Genomic DNA, 24,884 nt, shown 5'->3' with positions numbered 1-24,884 from the left:
GGAGGGTCAAGTTTTAGTCCTAGGGACGAGGATTCTCCTACAAACCCCCAGTACCACAACAGGCAAACTCACTGAGGGGGTGTGTGCTGATAGCTGGGACAGGCAGCTCCCTGCCAGCTTGGGGCAGAATGAAAGGTAAATGGTGGAATAACACTCACAAGCTGCAATTTGTCGTACTAAAATCTACTATCTAAAACATGTTGGAGAGATCTTGGCCTGCAGGTTAGGATGGGCAGCCACGAAGTCTCCTTGACTCTACAAGATTGACAAGCTCAGTGAGCAGGACCCACACATATCCCATGCTTGCTTATATTCTCATCCTCAGGGCTCCCAGAAAAGATCTGGCTGGTCATTCATGTGATGAATGTATTAAGCTTCGTGTTGAACACCACTAACTGCTAGTGCTGGTCTCAGCCAGGGGGTGGAATGGCACCTGCCAACACCTCCTCTTGTAAGAACACTCAGAGGTGAGCAAAAAAACCCACTCATGGGGAAAGTCTAAAAAAGCGTGGTCAGAAAATATTGGACTCCAACACAGAGACATGTGAAAGATGTCTATAAATATGCACAGGCACTCCTAACTATAAGTTAAGTGTGGCAGCAGATCAGTGCTGTGCACTCTCATGCCATGTAGGAAATGCCAGCTCCTAAACACACTGCTCTGCAGGCTCCCGATCCCCTGCAAAACTAATAACCTTAAAATTGTGACTATGTTCTTAGTGATGTGCATTTTTCCCTTTTGGTATTGAAAATTCCATTTAATTGAAATGTGATTAAATACTGCCAAGTTTCTGGCACAAAATGGAAAATACACATAATAGGCTGAAATAACATTTTTACAATCTATATATTTCTGAGCTTTGAGCAACACAAAACAAGTTATCTGTCTTCCTATGGGGGAAAAAAAGCAGGAAATCTTTCCTGCAAAATGTATTTTGAAGTTAAGACTTCAAGAAATCATCAATGAAGATATTCCTAAGCCTGTCATAGATTGTAACATGACAACCAGCTAAAGGTATCACATTGGTCAAGAACTTGCTGTGTTATGGGGGCTTGGCTTTTTTGCCTTCTAGATTTTTCATTCACATCTGCTTCCTGAAACAAGACTCTTCTTAAATCTCATTTTCAAGACAAATAAAAAGAAAACCCAACACTTTATGAACTGCACACGGCCACACTGCTGTGTTTACAACAGTTCACAGATTCAGCTTTTCTAAATTAGAAAACCTCAGGGTGAGCTGCTTTCTTGCCTGCTTGTTTAGCTGCTCAAATCAACTCAATTACTCATGACTCATAGAAACATGGAAGAATTGTATGAAAACAGTTCTCCAGGCCTGACATACATTAGTCTAAGCTAAAATGCTCTACACAACTCAACTCTGCTAAACTGATTCTGCTAAATCCTGATAAATGGCTTGTTGTTTTTCTGATTAGAACTTGCATCACCAGAAACAAATCAACTTTGAGAAATCTACCATGACAGCCAGTATTTACCTCAAGCTCCTTCCTTCTTCCCTCATCACATAACATTCACTAACCTCTGTGAAGAGCCACCAGTAAGCTGCCCTCAGTTTTCTCGTGGTTTTCATCTGCTGAAAACCACATGAGACACTGTTTTGAGGGGTAGAGGCAGAGGACATCTGCAACAGGGCTGTTTACACTGAATGTTTAATCACAGAGTAACTCAGTCATGGCTACATGGAGTGCCTGCAGGCATGCTCAGTAAGGAATACTTGAACACTTGCCTGGCTGGGGTCAGAGGAGTAGTCCTGGTGTGCAGCAGAAGACTCTGTGTGTGTGTGTGTGTCTGTGTGTGTGCAATGTTGTGCGTACCCCAAGGCTCTCCCTTAAATTTTAACAGTAAACCTGAAGGAAAATGAAGCACCTAAAGAACACATTCTCATTTCATGAACCTACGACTTCTCTGTTTTCTACTGTGATGAAGCCACTCATCTTCAGAGAAAAGAGGGAATCCTTTCCCAGCTGAACCACCAATTAGACCACAAGTAAGACAGACTTCAGAAAAAATGCAGAAAAATGATAAGAATACCTCTGAATCTGTGAAAAAATTGTAAAGGAGGACATCATCAAATTCCAAGCCCTTTGCTTCATAAATTGTCAGTACAAGTGCCAAACTAAGTTCCTCAGGTATCTTCTCCTTTGCAGTTTCATTAGCCACTAATACCACCTGCCAGAAAATACATTAAAAAAAAAACATTAGAAAGAAAAAAAGGAAAAAAAAAGAAAACAGTTGCATAAAGACAAACATGATGATAATACAAGAGGCCTTCTAAAAACTAGACAACATTTCTCAGAGACATTTCAGCACACTCCACAAAAAAGGTCACAAAGCTGCCACTAGAAGACTGACAAATGTGTGGTATGTGCAGACAGTTTTAGATCTGGTGTAAGAAAATTTGGAGTTAGAAAGGAACAGGTCAGACAATACCTCACACCAAAAAAAGAACAGAAAGAACCAGACGTATTAAGAAGAAACAGAAACCAACACAATAAAGGTTTCTAAGCTTGAAATGCCTAATTTACCAGGCAAGGGCTTAAAAAAGAAAGTTGTGGGCAGTTCATAAAAGACTATTATTTAGCAACAGAGCTGGCAGAATCTGCAAAAAGCCTAAGAAAATCAAACCTGATGTGCTCCAAATTCTATGGGTTGTGTTTTCCTTTTGTTGCCCCTCAGCAGAATTGCTAGGTCACTAACACTGCAGGACTCCAAGACCATAGGTTTTGGCCCATCAAAGAGACCACGGTCCTGAGGAAGGCGATCAAAAGATTCTGGAAAATAATGCTGGAGCAAATCAACCACTCCAGATGCTAAACGGAGAATACCTGCAAAAAGCAGAATAAAGTTTTAAACTTCAGCATGAAGTCCTTGAAAACACATTTTTAAAAGGTTCTGTTAGAAATTTGGAATCAAGAAATATGACAAAATATGACAAAAACACTAATCAGGGAAGGGTGGAGCTGTAAGCTTCAATTTATGTTTCTGCCAATTTGAGTGGATACCGTTCTTGGGCCTCTGAAGATCAGAAAACATGCTACAGCGGCTTGGCAGCATTCTCACAAAATAAAAATCACAAAAGAGAAACAAGTAAGAAAAGTAGAAGCAGCACACTAATGCTGCAAAATCTAGTGCTTTGGGGATAGGACAACAGAAATGGGAATGACCATTTCTTAAGTTTTACCTCAAACACAGCCAAAGCATCCAGTAAGCATGAGAATTCAAAAAATTGCAATTTTAAAAACATTCATTTTTTGTTTCCCAAAACAGAATTGACATATCAGAAAAAGCTGTCCATGGAAAACAGGCCACACAGAGACTGGCTTTCAACTGGCCAGCAGAAAACTTCAATTATTAGTGACATCTGAAGAGCACAGGCTCAGATCATAAAAAAAATTTGTTACTCTACCTGAATGGGACCTGTAGTTCTGGTACAACTGATAAATCCTTTTTGGTTTCCTAACACGCTGCTTCTTGTTCACAGAGCTCTTGCTTGCATAATGAAAGAGCGACCTCAGGTCACTAAAACGAAAAGCAACTCCTTTCATTATGCTCTGGGCAGTGTCACCAGTTAGAAACATGGCATTAGGGTCATTGATGCATTTCATTAACAGGGCTAGCTCAGCTTGTGTGAAATCCTGTATCTCATCGCCATAAAACTCATGGATGGACCACGGCAGCTCCCTGAGCTTCGAAAGTCTTTGAGATAAATTATACAGCAAATCTTCTTCATCAAAGTAACCTCTCTGCGATAGTATCTGCTGATAAAGACAGAAGAGGTAATAGATCTCACTCCTGTCTTCTGTGAAGTTTGGCGATCTCTTTCGCCCTAGCTTTTTGTACTGCTCCTCAGTAAGCTTGCCCCCAAAGCAACTCAGGGCCTCAAAAGAGCCTTTCAAAAATGATTTGATTTCTTTCCAAACCAGTGCTGGATTGTACAAGCTTTTACCTTTTATCATTTTTGGCCATATTTCATTTGCAAATACATTGTAAGTCACAAAAATCCAAGGATCACTTTCCTTAGAGCATGCATCTGCAGCTCCTCCATCATCGCCATGTTCTGCTTCAAGACTACCTTCTTCATCCTCATCCTGCCAATTTGGTACAACAAAGTCTTCCTGAGGACTCCAACCAACAATTACTCTTTTAAGACTTCCATCTTCATTTCTTGGAAAAAATGGGTCAGGCATGGATGCATCTAGTAACAGCAACAACTGCTTGGAGGTGACAAACAGTGGAAAATTTTCATCTTTAATGTCTTGTAGCCTGTGAATATTTGGGTCCAGAGGTTTGAAGTGACTGGTCACCTTGGAAGACTTGCTAAGTTCAATGAAATTCTTCTGAACTTCTCGGCACAGAACAGGATTTTTTGTTACAAAGATCTGGTGCAGGTGCTCCAGCCTGTTTGATGCTTCCGCACTACATGTTTGGTCTTCTTCGTGGTCACCACATGAATTCACTTCTGCACCAGCTGTGCCCACGGGAACCTTTTCATCCTCACTGTCCTGGTTTTGCTCATCACTTACCTGCTCCTCACTTGAATTATCACTCTCGTGTTTTAGCTCACTCTCTTCCTTCCCTGAACTAGCCTTTTCAACCTCACTGCACTGTCTCTGCTGCCATGTCTGCCTCACCAACAGAGGTCCATCTGCCAAGGTGGATTTTTCCCAGTATGAATAGAATTTCTTCCAAAGCCTATACAAGCAGCAAGTTGTCTTTCCTGTCCCACTTCGCCCAATTAAAATGATTGGTTCCATAGGCTTTGGATTGAGATCAATCACTGCATACTCCAACTCCCCAACACGGAAAGGGTAATCAACAGAAGACTGTACATCATTTATAATGTTAAGTGCCATGTTAGTACTGAAGCTGTGAAATTTCATTATATTGTATTCCAGTTCTGCTGCACTAGCTGGAGGGAAATACTCAGGCATGGTATGTTCTTTTGATTTTTCTGCCTCCATGTCTTCAACATAACAACGTGGAACACGCTTCTGTGTTGTCACATTGTGGTTCTGATGTCCTTCGTTTATACCCTTGAGCTTTTTCCTCAAAATGCAGGATAAGCCACGGTTGTAGGAAATGCATATATTTTCTAAGGCACGGTTCAGCTTGCAGTGGTCAAGAACAATGGCCCAAATTCTAATTATTTCTGTGTAAACTCTACCTGATTTTCCTAGACAACATTTTGTCTGTTCTGTCTCCATGATCTTTTCTGGACTCTCACTGCAACGAGGAGAAAAGTCAATGGCAAGTTCCCATAGCATTCTTGCACCTTTGCCCAATTTGGCTTCATACAGCTGGATATCAGCTTTCAAGTGTTTCAGTGGCTTCTGGAGGCCCTTAGACCATTCCCCATTGCCAAGGCGCTTAATTGTCATTATGGTTTTAGCTTTCAGATAATGAGGCACAGCTTTACTGCTCAAAGTCTTTAGCATTTCAGGAGTGCACTCTATTTCCCAAGTCATGTTATCAAACTCCTGCACATATGCCTCAATATCCAGACTCTTCCCCTTTTCTTCCTCTAGCTCTTCCTTCTCTCCATTAGGTAGGGCCATACCAAATTCCCCTGCTCCCTTCTTTTTCTCCCAATCATCCCCTTTTCTTTCAGGATGAGCTATGCTTCCACAAGGTTGCAAGGAACTCCTTCCCTCTTCCAAATTAGTCTGGGCTGAAGATGGCTTTTGCACCAGAGGATGATCCTTTTTCAGGGTGTCGCTCACTTTCAATTGCTGAATTAAAGCTGTGATTGCCTGCACTAGACTTTCCTGCAGTGTTAAGGGGCTGTTTAATCCTTCTGTTTCCTGCTTTGCCAACTGACCCTTTTTTGTTTTTATGGAACATGGGGTTTTTAAATCATTATGCACTGCATTGCCAGATGGTGCCTTTAATGAGAACCCAGATGAAGAACGCCCCGTGCTCTTTGACTGTGAAATCTCAGAGGCTGGAATGGGTTTAAATGTTTTAACCAACTGCCCTGCTCTATCTTGGCGGTGCCTCTTCTTCTCCTGTGCAGCATTATTCCAGGCTTCTAGCAGTGGATTTCTCTTTTTAATTCTATGCATCACATCTTTTCCTGATTTGTTTTTTATGTTGAAGTTGATGTCAAATTTTGCCAATAACTCCGCTATTCTCTTAGTCTGCTTTGAAAATCCTCTCTGGAAAACAACATGCATCACTGTATTTCCATTGTCATCTTGTATGTTTGGATTAAGATATGGAAAGTCAGATGGTCTTGAAGCAAAGAGGTCAAGTAGATAATTCAGGATGTTTAAACCAGTACAATCTGAAAGCAGGAGAAACAAACAGAAAATAAACTAACTTACTTTTCAAGTTCGTATTGTATGACAACAATTTCAATGCTTTTTTTTTTTTTCTGCTGCTAGTAAATTAAAATCAATTGCTTTTAAAAAGAAAAACAAAATCTACATTTCATGTGTATAAAACGCGCTCACATGAAACAGCTCAAAACTGAGCTTTCCCAAGTTTCAGGAAAACAATACAAAGGCAGCAAAGCTTTAGAAATTCCTAGTGCTGCAATTATTCCCATAGCATCAGTCAATTTCATTCCCTTTTTAGCCTCTGGGTACAGACAGATTTGTTCATTTCCAACATCAGCCCTGACTGCTACCCAAGGGACACTGGTGCCCTGTCATCCAGACAAGCAGCAGCTTGAGATAGTGCTCTGGGGTCATTTGGTTCGCTTTAAGAAGGCACCTAGAAGTAATCTGCTGCAGATAACTTTACTAAAATAACCTGCAGGAAATCCCAATTATTTCCTGATATTTGAGGTCCCTGGAGCAACTTCCTACAAAATAAGATTAGTTACCTCCCTGGGGGGGAAAAATACATATATATTCTACAGCTTTCTGGATTTCATCCAGATAATAGATGTGATTTAAATGAGACAATATATGTAATACATTTCTATTCTAGCTATAAAATAGCAACATACTAAAATCACTGTAAAGAAATTGCACACCAAAAACTTTACACAGTGAAAAATACTTCAGAGAACATATTGTCACAGGACTTCTTAATCTTTTGATTTAAAAATGACAACTGGCATTACCTATGCTTTTAATCTCTCTAAAGCCATTCAATGAAATGTTTGTGCTTTAAAAATTAATAAATTCAGTATTTTAAATAATTCTAATCTTTCAACGCAAAAATGCATTATTTTAACTTAAAATCAAACCTGATTTAGGGGCTCAATTTCACAGTTTCTACATTTTCACAGATTCTACATTTTTACATAGGCCCTGCAGTTCTTTCACTCACTTCTCTCCTGAACAAAACTTTACTTGATTTATGACTAAACAAAAACTGATAAACAGATTTCAGATGCCACTGAAGGATTTCCTTCAAAGTCTGCTGTCACTGCTCTACCTTTACCTTTGCTTCTTCCAACCCACCTAGCACTCATTTTACAGGGCTTCAGAGAGGAGCCTTCCTTGATTCCCCCATGTCACTTGACTTGCCATTACATCTCCTCACAGTCCCAGACAGTGCAGCCACAAAGCAGAACGTATCAGCTTAACAGCTGTGTATCCTCTGGCCTGCAGAGCCGAGTGAGACAGTCAGGCATCCTTATCCACTGTTCCTGCAGCAGCAGAATGGGCAGGAATGGGGAACATTTTCAACAGCAAAAGCCTTACCTTTTTTATTTAAACAGATGAAAACTGCAGCGTGCAAAGGAGTATCTCCTTGTGTAACAGAGAAGTTTCGAGGGTCTGCGCCTTTGGTTAGCAGCAAATATGCCAGTTCAAAATAATCCTTTCTGAGGCATATTTTCAGTGGTATTTCAGAGTTGGTTCCAAAACCATCAGGCAGAGCTGGTGTGAAGGACGGGAAAATATCAGGGTTTAAAATTAATACACCAATCTGCTAACTGCAGAAAGCTCTCAACAGATGCAGTCAGATGCTGACTGCCAGGCAGGTGACAGGCATATTTTTTTGCCAGCTTTTTACGTGTATGTGTTAAAACACTTTTTGACTAAGAAGATCTTCATCATTTCCCCTGGTCTCCCATTAAACTGAACAAACAGTCCTTCTGTTATGATAGGAAGACATAAAGGCAGAACATATTTTCTCCAAGTCAGTGAGTCATTGACAGAAACAAGAGGCCTCCTTGCTCCTCCGGCATTCAAAAGTCTTCAACAGGACCATAACTTACAGCTAACATCAAACTATAAGATTAAATGAAATATTCCAGAGGGACCCTAAGAATAAGCTCATGCAAAACATGAAGTATGATGATATCTACACTAGTTAAAAAAAGAAAGACATCTGGTCATGCCTTTGAAATCAATGAAGTAGCCCGTAACTTGTAGCATAACAGCAGACTGAACTCAGAGACTGTGGGTTACACTTTCTACCAGGACAATATTGTGCCTGAAGACAGAGAAATTAAGGCCCAAAAGAAACTACAGGTGCAGGAGCAACAGTAGTCCTTGGCCTTTTACTAACCCTAGCAGACAAATTTCATTTGACAAACATCTTCCACCCTTGCAGCCTTACTAGCTACACCATGTCCCACACAGCAGATGCAGCCAATGCACTGCACTCCAACAAGCTGCTGCACTTATACAGAGCCACAAAAACTCCATGTGTTGGTATTTCTGAGACTATCTTGCTCCCAACATGTCAAATAACATACTGCATCTCTTATAACACATTAATATCACAGTTTTTCACCTCCTTGTTCAAGCAAGCATCTTATGAGGTGCACTTGCACGTCCAATTTTTCACATTGTTGGATAATGTTGCCAATGTCAACATCTGAAAGACTGCAGGTTTTGAAGAGTCCTCCACCTGATGGATTTTCCCCATTGGCTTTCCCTGTTAGGAGCAGCAAAACTTTATGCCACATTTGCTTTCCCAGCAGCTGTTTTATGAAGCTGCTAGCACAGGCACTGGAGATGTTGCATGAGATTTCTTCAGGGATTTCTGCAAGACAGTCAAGACAACGTAACTCACTCAAAGACACATAATGAAATCCACCTCATTGTAAACTAATTTCATAATAATTAACTCATAAATTGAAAGTAAGGAACAGCAAAATATTTTTTCATCCTTATGCTGCCAGCCAAGTAAGTTTAAACATTTTGATGTGTTATGAATTTCTGTGCATATTCCATTGGTTCTAAGTGCAAAACACAACATTAAATATAATTAAAAGCACATTGTTCCAGTCATAAAAGTTACAGAAACAGATAACAGAAGGAAGGGTAAAAGGGCAGTAAGTTTATGTTAGCACCAAACACATTTTTCATGGCAATTAAGTTTTGTGAAAGGGAGAACTGGGAACTCACTGCACCTTTTACAGAAGACAGCCATTTCAGAAATCGCTTAACCGCATCTTCCTTCAATACATTTTTGTTATGTGCTCCATTTTCACACCTGTAGAACTGAACAAACTGTTCCAGAGCATCCTGGAGAGAATCTGTATCAGCTGTGGCACTATCATTCTCTCCTGCAAAACAATACAGAAACTGAAAATCCAGCTTCCTTGTCAGCATGTTTTCAGGGCAAGACTGTAATGCATTACATCCCAGGGCTCTAAGAAATGTGTAGTGGCAGATTAAAAACAGATGGCTGAAACTCTTACTGCCAATGCCAGTCCTGCGATGGATTTCTGACCCCAAAGGAAATTTGATACTTTCATCAAATACACTCTTGTCCTGGTTTTGTTTGGGATACAGTTATTTTTCTTCTTGGTAAATGGTACAGTGCCATGCTTTGGATGTAGGACGAGGATGCTGTTGATAGCACAGAGATGTTTTGGTTGTTGCTGAGCAGTGCTCAACCTCAAAGAATGTCACGTTCCTTATATAAACTACGGGGAATTGGCCATGAAGGGACCATTGCTGCTTGGGGATGATTTGGGCATCAGTTAGTGGGGTGTGAGCAACTGTACTGTGCATCATTTGTGTTTCTTGGAGTTTATTCTTCTCAAGCCTAATAATAATAATAATAATAATAATAATAATAATAATAATAATAATAATGGCAGTAATTTATTTCATTTTTTAGACTGTTCTTATCTCAACCCACCATGGGAGGGAGGGGGAAGTGAGTGAGCTGCTGTTTGGTACTTAGTTGGCAGCTGAGGTCAAACCATGACTCTATTTACCATGAATTACTAGGCTGAAAACTGTAATAGCTTCTGTATGCAGGCAGGAAAATGCTGCAATTATATACTTGTTCAAAATTTTTGAGTAGATGACTAAACCCAGTAATATTTGCAGCGTGCACTTTTAATGTGCTTGTCTGATTCCCCAGTGCCGTTTAAAAAAATACAGCCATAAAAGAATTTGTCCTCTTAAAAATTAAAAACAAAGCCAAAAATATACACCACACCAAAATGTGATCTACAAGTTTAAGAGATATTTATGTAATGAGAAATAGCAGTTTTTAAACAATGTCCCAATACATGCCCTTAAACAAACACCGAAAAACTTGGTTTGGACTTCCTAAATGGTTCTAGGAATTCAGATACATGAAAGACCAAACAAAACAGTAGCTTTACCTCTTAGGACAAAGAGAGAGACAAGTTTGGTCATCTTTTTCGAAAGAAGAACTAACCTCAGATCATTACTTCTAAAGCTGAGGCTTATTCTCCAGCCTCTCATTTGCAGAAAGCTTAGAAAACTTGCAGGCTGTGCATCACCAAAAAAAAAAAAAAAAAAAAAAAAAAAAAAAAAACAACCAAAAAAAAAAAAATCCTGGCCACAAAAGACAGCGCAACCCAAAATTCCAACCAAAGCCATTATTACCTCTGAGGTATTGGTGTTAACCTCCTAATGGAAAACAACTGTGCTAAAACCTTCTCCAGAGCAGAGATCTCCACGGTAAAGAAAGAAAACCTCCTTTTCCAGGAGCCATAAGATGCAAGCACAATGAAACCCAGTGTTTTCCAATAAACTTACAAGCAATACACACATGAAAACTGAGATGTAGCCTAAAAACTCTGCTTTATGCCAAGCTTGATCTGAACGTCACTTTGACAGCAGTTGCTTTCAAGCAAGGACAAAATGCTCACTACTGACTAGCAGGAGATCACAGTGACAACTCACAGGGAAAGTTACATAAAACACACCCACAATTACTTATTTGAAATAAAATGATTTTGTACCTAAAGATTATAATTTTAAAACAGGAAAAGCACACACTGCATGTACTACCTGTCTGTTTCCCAGAGGAAGTGTTTTGCTCAATCTGCTTGCTGACTTCTTTTACAGCATCAAAGTTTTTGTTCTTTTTCAACATATCTATGACATATCTTGACCGTGCATCTGGAACAGTGGGATCAACCCCAAAATTCAGGAGCATGATTACATCTTCTGTTTGTCCTAAAGCAATACATGAAAAAAATTTAGAGGAAGAATAATTCACATTCACAAATTCATATTATTTTGTTCTGTTTTCTTTTTTATTTTTAATTACTTGCCACAATTTCTAGCATAATTTTAACTTTAAAAAATCTAAATTCTTCCAGTGTCATAAGTTGACAGTCAAAGTCAGTAAAAGGCTGGACTTGAAGATCTCAGAGGCTTTTTCCAAATTTAATGATTCTGTGATTTTATGATTTATAATATTTATTATATATAGCTATAAAGAAATAAACTTTAGTAGATATATATAAAAATACACGTTTTCCAATATCATATATAATACATAAAGATATAAACATTAGCAAATAAATACATATTAAAAATATGTGCTCTCTACATAATAAATACCATATGAATATTACCAAATAAACTTTAAGAATCCAAAAGCCTGGTGCTACTGTGGCTGTCATGTTTGCTTCCTGTTGCCACCTTGTGGGCAGAGTAAGAGATACAAGGAGAAAAGCCAGGGTAGCATAAAATGAAATCCCAGAGAAACGGTGAAGGAAAGCATTTAGTTTTCCTCCTCTGACAAGGCACGCTGCTATCTAGGCCTTAATTTTTCACCTATTTAAAAGAACAGGAGAGGCCTGACAGCAAGTTATATCTTAGTTAGCCAGGAATTTTGTGGTCCTTTAAAAATCTTGTAATGAACTATGGTTACTTAGCTAAGAAATGTTTGACTGTGTTATTTTAGCTGGTTTTAATTTAGATCTGTGTTGGCTGAGTGTCAGTAGAAGACCCTGAGAAATTACCTCACCAACCTGCAGAAAGGAACTCAGTGGACACACACCCCTTAATCAGTAGTTGAAGAACAACTTCATAGTTGAAGAGAACTTAATCAATAGTTGAAGAACAAAATTCAATAAAGGATTGTTTAATGCTGTTTATAACTAGAGATTGATTAAATACCATAGAACAAGAAAGATATCTTGAGTGAGTTAAGGAGTCAAAGGCCTTTACACCCCATAAAACTTGATTAATACATTGCAGGTGCAGTAAAGGAGCCACTTCATAGGCTTATACAGCCCAGAAAACTTAATCAATAGTAACTGTCTAAACAGCACAGGAAATATAATAAAGCACTGTTTAGCTGGATAAAACTTGAGTTATTCATTAAAAAAAAAAATAGATGAGATGTTCTGCTGGTAATTAAGAAGAACAAAACACCTATACCATAATGCAATAAATTGGGCGGGCTTCTGGGAGTGTCTATAAAAAAAAAGTTGGATGCTATAGTGTATATAAACGACTTTATATACAGTCTGAAAATTCTTGTTTCTTTGAACATGTCTATGGCAAATTAATTCCCAATATGTTCCCAATTTTGACTCAGAATTGTTACTAGGAATGTTCGTCTTACAACTTTTTGCTGTGAGATTTAAAACTCTTTGTTTCATGCCTCCAGGTCATCTAATGTGATTTTAAGGGCATATCAAAATTTAAAAGGTAACTTCTAGGATTCTAAAAACTGCAGCATACTTGTGAGAAAACCCTAACCAGACAAACCAAAGAGCAAAGAAAATGGTCACACATCAGGCATACAAATTTAAAAAGGAATTCTTGGAATGTTTAAATATCAGTTGCCACTACAAGTCTGCATTCAGGTACTATCTCATTTTTTTCCTTAGCATGAAATAGTTAACACCATGGTCTGAAGCCTTCTTCCAGTATAGATTTTTCCATATGAAAACAAAACAATACACACACACAAAAAAAGTATTTACTGCGTTTCTGTGAATATTCACTGGAAGAGGCCACAATATGCAGCAGGGTCTGTCCATCTCTGTTTTTCTGGTTGATCCTATCCTTCAGCTCTGGCCTCCAAGTCAGTAACCATCTGAAGAGATGGTTCTTTGCTGAAATTATTAAAAAAAAAAAAAAAAAAAAAATTTAAAGAAACAGATCCTGGGTTTTCTTCCCCTTTGGAGTGACAAGATGCAAATCTAAAGTTGACTCATGACTCTAGCACACACAAAAAAACTGTTGCTCCACACTGAGATGGCAGAAAGAAACACTGTACCTTTTTTAAAGCTGACATATTTGGGTTACAAAAGACCCATATCAATCACACTTCTGCTTCAAAACATAGAAAAGAGCAATTATATTAGGTTTCCACCACTATCAGGAATGGGTGATCAAGGAGAGTGTTTACAACATTTCTAAAAGAGTGCTTTATTCGCATGTGCAAGATTATACCTAGATCACCTGATCTGAACTGTTGGGACATTTTTTTTAAATTTAAAAAAGGTCCAGTCAGTGCTCTGATAAAAGCCAGCATTGTTTTACTTTATCTGCAGATGTCACTCACTTGCTTTGATACACAGTCTGATAACAGCATGCAGTGGATACAGTCCGATGGACTCGGCCTTTGCTCCAATGGAAATCAGCCACTTGACTAACTCTGCTACTTCCTGCAGCTTCTCACCGTGACCATACAACTCAGAAGTCTGGCAGCAAAGAGAACAATTACAACACATTATTTTTACATACACAAAAAGTATTTATTTTTCCCTATTTTCTGTATTTTAGTGACAAGAATCAGTAGAACAACAACAACCAAGCCACAGCCACTGTAAAATGGAACTACTTATTTCATAGACTTACACAGAATAGCTTGGGTTGGAAGGGACCTTAAATACCATCTATTTTCAACCCCCTGCCACAGGCAAGGACATCTTTCACTACACTAGGCTGCTCCGAACTCCATTCAACCTCAAACACTTCCAGGGATGGGACATTCACAACTTCTCTGGGCAGCCTGTTCCAGTGTTTCAGCACGCTCTGAGTAAAGAATTTCTTCCTGATATCTAATCTAAACCGACTGTCTTTCACTCTGAATCCATTCCCCCTCATCCTGTCACGACATGCTCTTGTAAAAAGTCTCTCACCATCTTTCCTGTGGGCTCCCTTCAGGTACTGGAAGGCCACAATTAGGTCACCACAAAGCCTTCTCTTTACCAAGCTGAACAATTGTAAATCTCTCAGCCTTTCCTCGCAGGAGAGGTGCTCCATTCCTGTAATCATCTTGGTGGCCTCCTCTGGTGGCCTCAGTCCCAACAAACTGATGTCAGGAATAGCGTGGCCTGCAGGACCAGGGTGGGAATGGTCCATCTGCACTTGGCACTGGCCACACCGCAAGTCCTGTGTTCTGTTCTGAGCCACTCACTACAGGAAAAACATTGCGGTGCTGGAGCATGTCCAGAAAAAGGCAATGGAGCTGGTGAAAGGTTCTGGAGCACAAGTCTGATCAGGAGAGGCTGAAGGAACTGGGATTGTTTAGCCTGGAGAAAAGGAGGCCAAGGAGAGACCTCACTGTTCTCTACGGCTTCCTGAAAGGAGGCTGTAGCCAGTTGGGGGGGGGGGTTGGTCTCTTTCACCACCTTCCAGGTGAAAGAAGGAAGAGAAATGGCTTTAAGTTGGGTCAGCAGATCTGATATTAGGAAAAAAATTGACTGAAAGAGTGGTTAGGCACTGGAGTAAGGTGCCAACCAGGGAGTGTTCAAGAGGCATCTGGATGTGGCAATTGGAGTTTAGGGACGATTATAGTGCTGCTGCGTTGATTGTGAAGGTCTCTTCCAGATTCTGGGATTCTGAGAAACTACACAGCCTGAGCAGAAGCCAGCTGAACTTAAAAAGCATGTTCTAGCAAGGACTTAATGAACATGAAGCACAGTCTACAAGGGGTATAGCAATACAGGATACTCTGGAGGTGTGCAGCAGAAGCTAAGATGGAAATTGAGACAACATGCCAGAAGGATCAGGACATGAGGAGGTGGTCGGAAACAGTGTTCAGACAAAACTTCTCCATTTGTGCCAGTCATCTTTTTAAATAGCAGCCTTCACACATGCTTCCAACATTTACAAATAAGTCTTTTTTTCTAATACTTCATGCCAAATTTTGACTGCCAAGAATTACTCTTTGAGCACAGTTATCAAACCAAAATACAACAGATTATAGGGAGAATGTAGCAGCAGCAGGGGAAGTTCGAGTTGTCAGAAAGCCACATTTTTTAATTTTTGCAAAGTAGGATCGGTACTTAGGGAATTTTCATCTTGATTCTTTCAGCCTTCCATGTGTACAACAAACCCACTAAAACAGGTAAGATTGGTTGGGCCAATTCAACAAAAAAAGGGATGTACTATTTTGTAAAGCCTGCCCATTTTTCCTGTCTCAATGAGGCATTTTGCTTTGCTTGCAGATACTTTGCTAAGATGCTCTGTATGGGTCTTCTGCCGTGTTTCCAGGCCTCATTGCCAGTGTGGAGCTACTGTACTAGCATTGGCACAGCACACCTGCCTAATGATACAGGACCAAGACATGCTTGCGTATATCCATTCACTAATTCTTCCACTTTCTCTAAAGACAAGCCTGTGAGGAGATGTGAAATTATTTCCCTTGTATTACCCTCAAAATTACTCCTGCTCACTCTGTCAGGCACATAAGTTATTACGACCAAAGTACCACAAGGACTGTAACAGCCAAATGGCAAATTCTAGTATATTCCACCAATACAACTTAAACCTGTGGCAGCAGGTCTCTGGCCACAGAGAGCAACAGGCACAACTTTCCCAGGCATTGTCCTGGGAAAGGCTGTGAGAAGATCAGAGAAAAGAACAATAAACAATTCTTATCTTCACTTGCTGCACCTGTTGTTGTGAACATGTGGAATGTGTTATGGAGATTTGTTTACCAAGGGGTAAAAAACCTCTTAATTGGCCAATGGTGATGGTGTTTAGATGGAAGGACCAATTGGGTCCACCTGTATCATGACTGTCTGTAAGGGTGATGGGTTTCTTAATAAGTATAGAATAATAAAGTGATTGATCAGCCTTCTGTGAATCATGGAGTCAATGCTAATTATTACCTGGCTGGGGGCCTGTGGCAACATAAACCTTTGTGAGAAATAGCAAAGCCTGATACTGAGAAAATTCCTGGGAAGCATGAGAGAAAGTACACACTATCTGAGAACAGGAACGGCATCTTGTTTCTTCAAAGCCTGCAAAGCTTGAGGAAACTAACAAACTGTCAGGCCGACAGATTTATTACAGGCCTGCAGCCAGGTTGTGTGCAAAGGACTGAACAAAGATTCTCACACTAAGTGTATAAATACTGTCTTAACTCTGTAATAAACAGATTCATTTTGCTCTCAGCTTGTGAGTCTTGCATTCATACATCACCAAACCTTGCCAGACAGTTAATGACAATCAGAGATACTACAGCTACTACAGCTAATGTCTTCTAAAGTTCCTGTCAGGAAAGAAACTGTAAGAAATATAGAAATTCTTTACTGTGAGGGTGGTAAGGCACTGGAACAGGTTGCCCAGAGAAATTGTGGGTGCCCATTCCTGACAGTGTTCAAAGCCAGGTTGGATGGGGCATTGAGCAACCTGGTCCAGTGGAAGGTGTCCCCGCCCATGACAGGGGGGGGTGGAACTAGACGATCTTTAACATCCCTTCCAACCCAAATCATTCTAAGAGTCTATGGGTAAAGCCCAATGGAATTTCTCAATTTCTCACAAACACTGTGAGATGCCTGTGAGAAAGCTGGTATGTCACTGCTATGGCAACTGGCTGCTCCTGAGCTGCAGAGCTGGTGAACTCCCAGCAGCTCCTGGCTCACACACAGCTTCCAATTACACCTTTGTAATATTAATACACCTTGTAAATATTAAATTTCATTCAGAAATATTACATTACATGAAGTTAAATTTTCAAACAAATAGATGATAAAGTGTAATCATATAACATCCATGTATTACTTTTCATTTTATTTTTCTTGGTTCAAGAAGGAAAATATCTCACTAAAGTTATTAGAAGAAATACAAAACATGAACTTACCTCAAAGAGATTCTTCAGAGATACCTGGTTAACTCTGAGATCACGGGGCAACTCTTGCTTCTCAGACAACAACAACAGACAAGACTGAAAAAAACCCCAAACATTAATGCTCTTATAAGCGCACTTAAAACTTTGTTTTCCGCTGCCTCATCAGATCTTGTCAGAAAGCCAACACAGGCTAATAATATTTCTGATCTTTTTGTCACATCACAACTGAATCTCAGTTTCTAATTTTCAACTGAATTAATGTAATATACACTGGAGTGTAGGAAGTTACAAGTGATGAAAGTTTCCTCAGAAATAAAAACCATGTTAAAGAAGTTAGGCCCTAAAAGATTCTCCAATACTTGGAATACTTCCAGTGCTTTGCTTTAGGAATGGACCTTTACACTGGGGACAAGACTGTCCAGATAACACCAACATCCCAAGCAGAAAGCAAGAAATAAATACTGTATCTTCGTCTGCTTTCTTCCATTTTCTCAGTTTCTCTAAAAAACTTTGCCTTGCTTCTTGAAAACCCACCTAGCTTCACCAGAAGACAAGGGAAGGACTATGGATGCCACCTACCTGGACTTCTGTAAGGCCTTTGATATAGTGCCCCACAACAGTCTTAGCTCTAAATTGAGGTGATATCAGTTTAACAAATGGATTGCTGGATGGATAAGGAACTGGCAGAATGGCTGCATCCAAAGAGCTGTAGTCAATGGATTAGTGTCCAAGTGGAAACCAGCAGTCAGTGGTGTCCCTCCAGTGCCTGTAGTGGGACCAGTACATTCACTGTCTTCATTAATGACATTGCCAGTGAGCTGCCTTCAATCGCTCAGCGAGTTTGCAGATGGCACCAAGCTGAGTGATGCAGTTGATAATGCTCAAGGGAAGGGATGACATCCAGAGGGACTCTGACACGCTTGAGGAGCAGGCCCATGGAAACCCCAGGAGGTTCAACAAGGCCAAGCGCAAGGTCCTTCACCTGGGTCAGGGCAATCCCCAGTATCAATACAGACTAAGGAAGAAGGACCTGTGGGATAGTGGTGGATAAAAAAATAGGATAAAAGCCAGCAATGTGCACTCAGAGCCCAGAAAACAAACGGGATCCTGAGCTGCATGAAAAGTAGCATGGTCAGCAGGTCAAGGGAGGTGACTTTGCTCTGCTGAGACCAACCTGGAATGTTACATCCAGCTCTAGGGTCCCCAGTACAGAGAAGACATGGATCTGTTGAAATTAGTCCAGAGGAGGGCCACAAAATGGCGCAACTCTCTGTCCCCAATTAGATGGGGATGGAGCAACTCTCCTGTGATGAAAGGCTGAGAAAGCTGGGGTTATTCAGCCTGGAGAAGGTTTCAGGGAAAACTTACTGCAATAACATCAATATAAAAAAGGGGGCTTTAAAAAAAGACTTTTTAACAAGGCCTTTGTGACAGGATAAGAGGCAACAGTTTTAACCTGAGAGTTTGTTCTCATTGGACATAGGAAAAAATTTTTATGATACAGGTGGTGAGGCACTGGAACAGGCTGACCGGTGAAGCTCTGAATGCCCCATCCTTAAGAGTGCTGAAGGTCAGGTTCGACTGGCCTTTCAGCAATCTGATCTAGTGAAAGATGTCCCTGCCCAGAGTAGGGGCTTGGATGGGGAATGTGGGGCTCCAGTGAGTTCATAGCTCCAGTGTGAGTCCTCCACAGGCTGTGGTTACTGTCAGAAGTCTGTTCCTTCATGGCCTCTCCACAAGCTACTCTGCCTAAGCAGAGTGGTGGTAAAACAGCTTGAACTTTACCTTATTTGTAAAAGTTATCAGTGATGGATAGAGAAGGGAAGGTCACATTGCTTATGGTCTTGAAGAATGCTGAGACCAGCCTGACTCATCAATCCCAGAGTTACATGTTCTGAGGATGTGAAAAACACTGTTTTCTGACAGAAACTGGTACCAGTGACGACACAGCAAAGTTCCTGATAAAGGAACCAATAGGTGATACTACTGATAACTTATCTAAAGCTGCTAAGCTGACACAGCCAGTCTAGAAATATATGACTGACAGTCACTTTGTATGACAAAAGCACAGTCACACTTTTTAAAAGCAGGGTCTTCTAACATACCCCTTCCTGTATGTGTGCAGAGATTCCTCCCTTGAGTGGAGATTCCCCTCAAGGTTACTCCTGGAGGCTGAGCAAAAGAGGTTTACTTATGGCCACTGGCATGGGTGAGTAACACCAATCTCTACTTAATAACAATTTTGCTGTCTTTAATATCAATGCTTTACTATTGCTTCAATAAATAGTACACTACTACATAGTATATATATTATTATACAATATTTACTAACTGTTATATCTGTACCATGTAGTAAATAATTCTGACTAATGTATTTTAGTCTGATCAATATCATAAATTTAAATAAGTTATTAATTTTATTCATACATATATATTTGGTTTGCCATCCTTAATCCTGTGGGACAAAGTCATATAAAGGCTAAATTACACATATATTATCCTTTAAACATAAACCATTCACTAAGTCTGGGAGTAGGATTGGATCCAACAGCATCTAGGCACCCCTCTGAGAAGTTTAGAAAGAAAGTGGGTCCTGTCTGAACCTTATGACTCAACAGGAGGGTTTCCCTGATAAACCTCAACTGAAGCTTCCATTTTGCCTGTGACAGGCTGCAAAGGAGCCCCTTGCTCTGGGCCTGAAGCACCTCCTCCTTCTACCCCTGGGGCTCACAGGACTGTTTTTTCCCCACTCTTTCCCCCTCACTCTCCCAGGCAGGGCTTGGCCCTTTTTAAAACACACCTTCTCTGAGGCACCACGACCTTGGCTGAGTCATGCTCTAAAACAGGAGCCACCTGGTAGTGATGCAGCTCCAGCCACTCCTCACAGGTGCCCTGCTGCCCCTGCTGCACCTCACCAACAACATCCCATACAAGTATAACTGTGACAATGATCAACTTTTTCCACAGTTGAGAGAGGACTAAAATAATTTCAGATGATCTACCTTCTGATTTTTCTAAATTATCTGGTTTTGCTCAACAACCATGTACTTTCATTGAGATGCTCCTTTATTGTGGGTTTTTCACAGTTTCAAAAATCCAGCTTGTCATACAGAAAGAAAAGTAAAAGGGACCACAAATAAATTTGTATATCTCCCCTCTAATTTGAATATTATTGAATTGAATAGTGACTCTAGGTGGTACTGTAAGAGAGACAACAGACAGCAGCAAGAGACAAGCAGGATTTCAAGTCCATCATATCCCTTTCAGAAATGAGTTGCAGAAATTATTTATCACTAAAAGCATTTTTCCAAGTCTTAAAAATCAAGACATTTGAACCAGGCAGCAATATATACTCACAGTTTTGGCTTTTAAAGGTAACACAAACTTATGCTAAGTGGTAAGACATGAGTGCCCAACATGCAGTGCAAGGTGACATGGTGACGTGGTGACACACTTACCCGCCACTTGCCTTTCTGGGCCAGCCTTTCTATCACTGCTTGCCAAATCAACGCATTGAAACGTGCACTGAAGATATAATCATACACAGGGTAGAAAGTTGGTGGCAAGATTCGTTCATCTGCAAGAATAAGCAATAGAGAAGACTATTTGGTACACACAGCACTTCAAAGGTTAGAGTGTCCAACAAAATTATTTCATTGCGCAGTGATCATTTTAACACTGGTTAATACCCAGGGGATTGCCCAGTGAGGGCTTAAGAAATGCTGGTCACCCAACTGATTCAGCACCCCCTTTATCAGTGGCCAGACTTCATTAAAGGGGGGAAAAAATTAATCCCTGCTCTCAAGAAACACCTCAAAGCCCCAAGGCATTGTGAACCTCACAGAAATTCTTCCACTTACGGGTCAATCAGCTATTGACTCTGCAACCATCAATCAAGCACCTTAATGTGGGGCTGCAGGCTCAAGAAAAGGCAGCAGAGGCACAACCTGAAATCTCCTGCCATGCCTGTAGGCCCATCAGACAAAGCATAGTAAACAGACTAAAAAGAAAGTAAAGGAGGAGAGACAGAGGAGAGAGGGCAGGAAGACAGACAATGGACATGGCTGAAAAACACCCATACAATCCCACGGGAAGACCACATTTCCTCTTTTCATTGCTGTCCGTTACTAGCCACGGGAAAGTCCTCCACACTGAAATACACTGCATTGTAACAAAGTTTAAACTGCCTATCTTCTAATTATTTTCAAATCTACCGGGCTAAAAGAAAAGAAGGGTGGTTTGGACAAAACCCACTTAAAGCGTCTGGGATCTGGAGCTCCAAATCTCCAATCTTGTCTTCCTGACTGTAAATTTTGACCTTTTCTAACTATTCCATAATTGACGTGTCCCTGTGAGACAATTCATTCCCTTGCACTGTTTTGAGATTGTTGGTGTCTGCTGTATGCAAACTGGACCAAGTTGACCACATCCTCATTATATTCATAATCCTCAAACAGGCCTGACACACTGAAGGATCAAAGGAATGATCTCACAAAGGACATGTTACTAAGTGTCATCATCACTACTGAAAGGCTCTTAGAAAAATTAAGGTCTTAATTTGAGTTTACCATTGACACTTATGAAGATTCCTGCTATAAACTCAGCAATTTGAGTTTGATCTGTAGAAGAATTCAGGAGAACCAGACCTCTGTGGAACATAGAAACTGCCTCATTAGACTTTGATAACATGATGAATGAGTGGCCAGCTCTATAATAAGCCTGAAAAAAAAAAAAAAAAGGAGAAAAAAAGATGCTGGGAAAATATTCAGAGATATTTACTACCAAAAAAATATTTTTTTTAATTCTCACATTATGTTATAAAAATGACATGTAGTACTATTTCCACTGCTTCTTATACACAGATCAAAAAAAAAAAAAAAAAGTGAAATAAACTATTTTATTCTAATCCATTGAAATTCACAGTATATTACTGATATTATCACAGATACTAAAAGTGGAATCCTGAAATTCAAAGCTTTGAAAATAACTACAGGATGAAAGACATACTTTCAGCAGCTGTATGTTAAAATCCTCTGGACAAGACTGAGTTTTTTTGTGTCACAAATTCCAGAATATATATTTATGTTTCCACGTCACTGCATTTTGCAGTATTTCCCACAATGCATATATTCTTCAGCCAACAGCACCTAAACATATTTATATTCACCCTGAATTAGATTGTACCAGCTCAGAGTCACAGTGGAGTTAATTTGTTCAAATCAGATAATGTTGCAACACAGCACAAGTTAAATGGGCATTTGGATGCAATTTTACCATATCTAAATAAAATGCATTCTACTAAAGGCTCCAGGAGTCTTTAGTGTTAGACCAGAAGACTGTTTATTGCACGTAAAGCCAATCCAAGAGTAAACTCTGTATCATAAATACTGTACTACTCCTACTTATTCCTAGCAGATGGCTACTTGAGTCAAGGTGTACTTAATCAATGTGTATTTAATCACAAGCCAAGTGTTATGTATTGTTCTGTCCACTGGAAATACAATATGACCTCGGTCACAAAGTTCCATTCCCAGGAGCTGGAGACATATTAACATGTAACCCTTGTTTGGGATATTGATAGTTACATTTCTTGAAAGCATTGGTACCTCTCTCATTGGGACCCAGAGAGAACCAGCATCTCCTCATGCAAAAGGGAGCTGCTTCATTTAATTAAAAATACTATTACAGCCATGAATCTCATGCTTATGTGTAGAATCAACTGATTCTGGAATTTTATGCTATATTTACTCATCATGCTCCAAAGCAAAAACACAATAAAAAGAAGATCATGACACCATTATTAAATAAAAAATAATATTAAAAAAAAAAAGTAAGCAAGGCATGCAAAAACTGCCAGCTTAAGCATCTGAATACCTTAACGTACTCCGGATCCCACTGTAAGCTTTGGTGGGCTAAAACCATTGAATCCTTCCATTTGCCCAGGCAGTACAAGGCAGTTGACTTGTTGCACAACAACACAGCTATGTCCCGGGAACACCTAAAGATATGGTTTTAGCATTACTGTTTATTCACTTGAAAAAGGATCATATTTTATAGTTAGTGAGACAAATAAATGAAAAAACTACACATATCACACAACTGACAAAATTAGAGATAAAAAATATAGTTGGAGATAATAAAGGTCATTTGAATATTGGCTATAAAATGTCTTAGAGACATCCTAATGATACCTTAGTGATACCCATAGTGATAACCTGGTGTTTTCTGAAGCAGAAGGCCAAGCCATTGGAATAATGAAGTATGAGGATTTAGCAAAAGTTCAGACCACCTCGATACACCTACATATGGCTCAGTGAAAGCCAGCAGCCAGGAATGGGGGAAAACAGACACGTGAATGGAAGCTGTGGGATGGAAAGAGTACTAAACACTTTTGGGTCACCAAAAAAACAACCTCAATGCATTTTAGTGTATCACCACTTGGTAAAGTCAACAGAAAAATCCATATTTAAAATAAATGAGTGGCTGGTGTTAAATTAGGTTAACAGCAGCGTTAATATACAGTAGTAATAAATATTTAATAGTTAACATAATACTCAACTATTTAATCATTAATAACATTACCAGCTTATGTTAATTGATGAAAAGCACTTAAAAGTGCATCTGGAAAGAAATACCCAAAGAAATCTGCTGAAAAACTATTTTTAAAAGTCACACAATACTGAGAATGACCCAATAACAAGAACAAAGTAACCTGCATGAATCATTTTACAGATAATCAGATGATTCATGTAACAACAGGCCAGGACATGGCAAAATTGCAGCATTTGAGCTTTAATTGTACTAATTTATAATTGATATTTATGTAAAAATATTCAGATTTAAGTCACTAATTAATCCCTCACATAAATGTAAGGAAAAGAATAACTATAGAACTGGTACACTAAAGAGTGTGAAAAAAAGATACAAGAAAATCAAGTGTTAGGTCAAAAACCAGTTTTGAATTAACTGTGTAACTGTACATATTTACATATTTAGGCTTGTCTTATGGTTTACATCTTATAATTCAAGAATACTTACGGGACCCATTGCATTAAATAACCAAGTGTTTGTAGAGCTTCATCATAGTTTTTGATGGCCAAAGAGTAATTTCCATTTTTAAAATCCTGGTTCCCAGCTTGCCTCTTCAACTGTGCATATGTCATGGGATCCATGCTAAGGAAAGCAAAAAAAGAAAGAGAAAAAATTAATCAAACAAAAGCACTGACTTATGAGACATTTCTTTCCCTTAATAATTGACTTAATTTTTCATCTTAGTTTTTGCATACTTGATAAGGAGGACAAAAGAGCATATCTTTTTTGTTTCCTGCAGTTGGACTAGTAAAATAGAGCTCTGGTGACAGCCTCATCTTTGCTGTTAATGCCTCTTCAACTTTTAATCTACTTTTTAATAAAATTCAGCTAACCAGATCTACCACTGGTATGCATTTTTGTTTCAATTTTTATCTTTGTGTCTTAAACTGTATCTTTTAAATTAGGATTCTAAATTATTTCAATGTGTGAGCATATACTCAATGCAGGAGGAAATATCTGAGAAAACAGCATTTATATGCTTAAGAAATACATGAAGCTATACATTTCAATTAATTAAACACAAAACTCATTTACTTGCTTTTTATTTATGAGT

The 24,884-nt window shown here is 39.4% G+C and overlaps 1 protein-coding gene across 1 annotated transcript in view; it reads right to left on the bottom strand.

The window, feature by feature from the left end:
- The window catches only part of TRANK1 (tetratricopeptide repeat and ankyrin repeat containing 1), a 42,127-nt gene extending 17,716 nt beyond the window's left edge, over nucleotides 1-24,411 (bottom strand). Inside the window, exons 1-14 of the mRNA XM_053954097.1 lie at nucleotides 24,278-24,411; nucleotides 23,114-23,237; nucleotides 21,808-21,958; nucleotides 20,698-20,816; nucleotides 17,252-17,335; nucleotides 13,721-13,859; nucleotides 13,137-13,268; nucleotides 11,203-11,370; nucleotides 9,336-9,491; nucleotides 8,714-8,965; nucleotides 7,675-7,851; nucleotides 3,426-6,302; nucleotides 2,645-2,844; nucleotides 2,051-2,188 (exon numbers count right to left, since the gene is read on the bottom strand). Of these exons, the coding sequence (XP_053810072.1) occupies nucleotides 2,051-2,188; nucleotides 2,645-2,844; nucleotides 3,426-6,302; nucleotides 7,675-7,851; nucleotides 8,714-8,965; nucleotides 9,336-9,491; nucleotides 11,203-11,370; nucleotides 13,137-13,268; nucleotides 13,721-13,859; nucleotides 17,252-17,335; nucleotides 20,698-20,816; nucleotides 21,808-21,958; nucleotides 23,114-23,237; nucleotides 24,278-24,411 (4,851 nt within the window). The remainder of the gene's footprint in view (nucleotides 1-2,050; nucleotides 2,189-2,644; nucleotides 2,845-3,425; nucleotides 6,303-7,674; nucleotides 7,852-8,713; nucleotides 8,966-9,335; nucleotides 9,492-11,202; nucleotides 11,371-13,136; nucleotides 13,269-13,720; nucleotides 13,860-17,251; nucleotides 17,336-20,697; nucleotides 20,817-21,807; nucleotides 21,959-23,113; nucleotides 23,238-24,277) is intronic.
- Nucleotides 24,412-24,884: the final 473 nt, after the last annotated feature.

This window comes from Vidua chalybeata, chromosome 1 (genome assembly GCF_026979565.1).
Source record: "Vidua chalybeata isolate OUT-0048 chromosome 1, bVidCha1 merged haplotype, whole genome shotgun sequence".
Classification (NCBI taxonomy): domain Eukaryota; kingdom Metazoa; phylum Chordata; class Aves; order Passeriformes; family Viduidae; genus Vidua; species Vidua chalybeata.
Note: the sequence above shows the minus strand (reverse complement) of the source record. Positions and strands in the feature narration are given on the sequence as shown.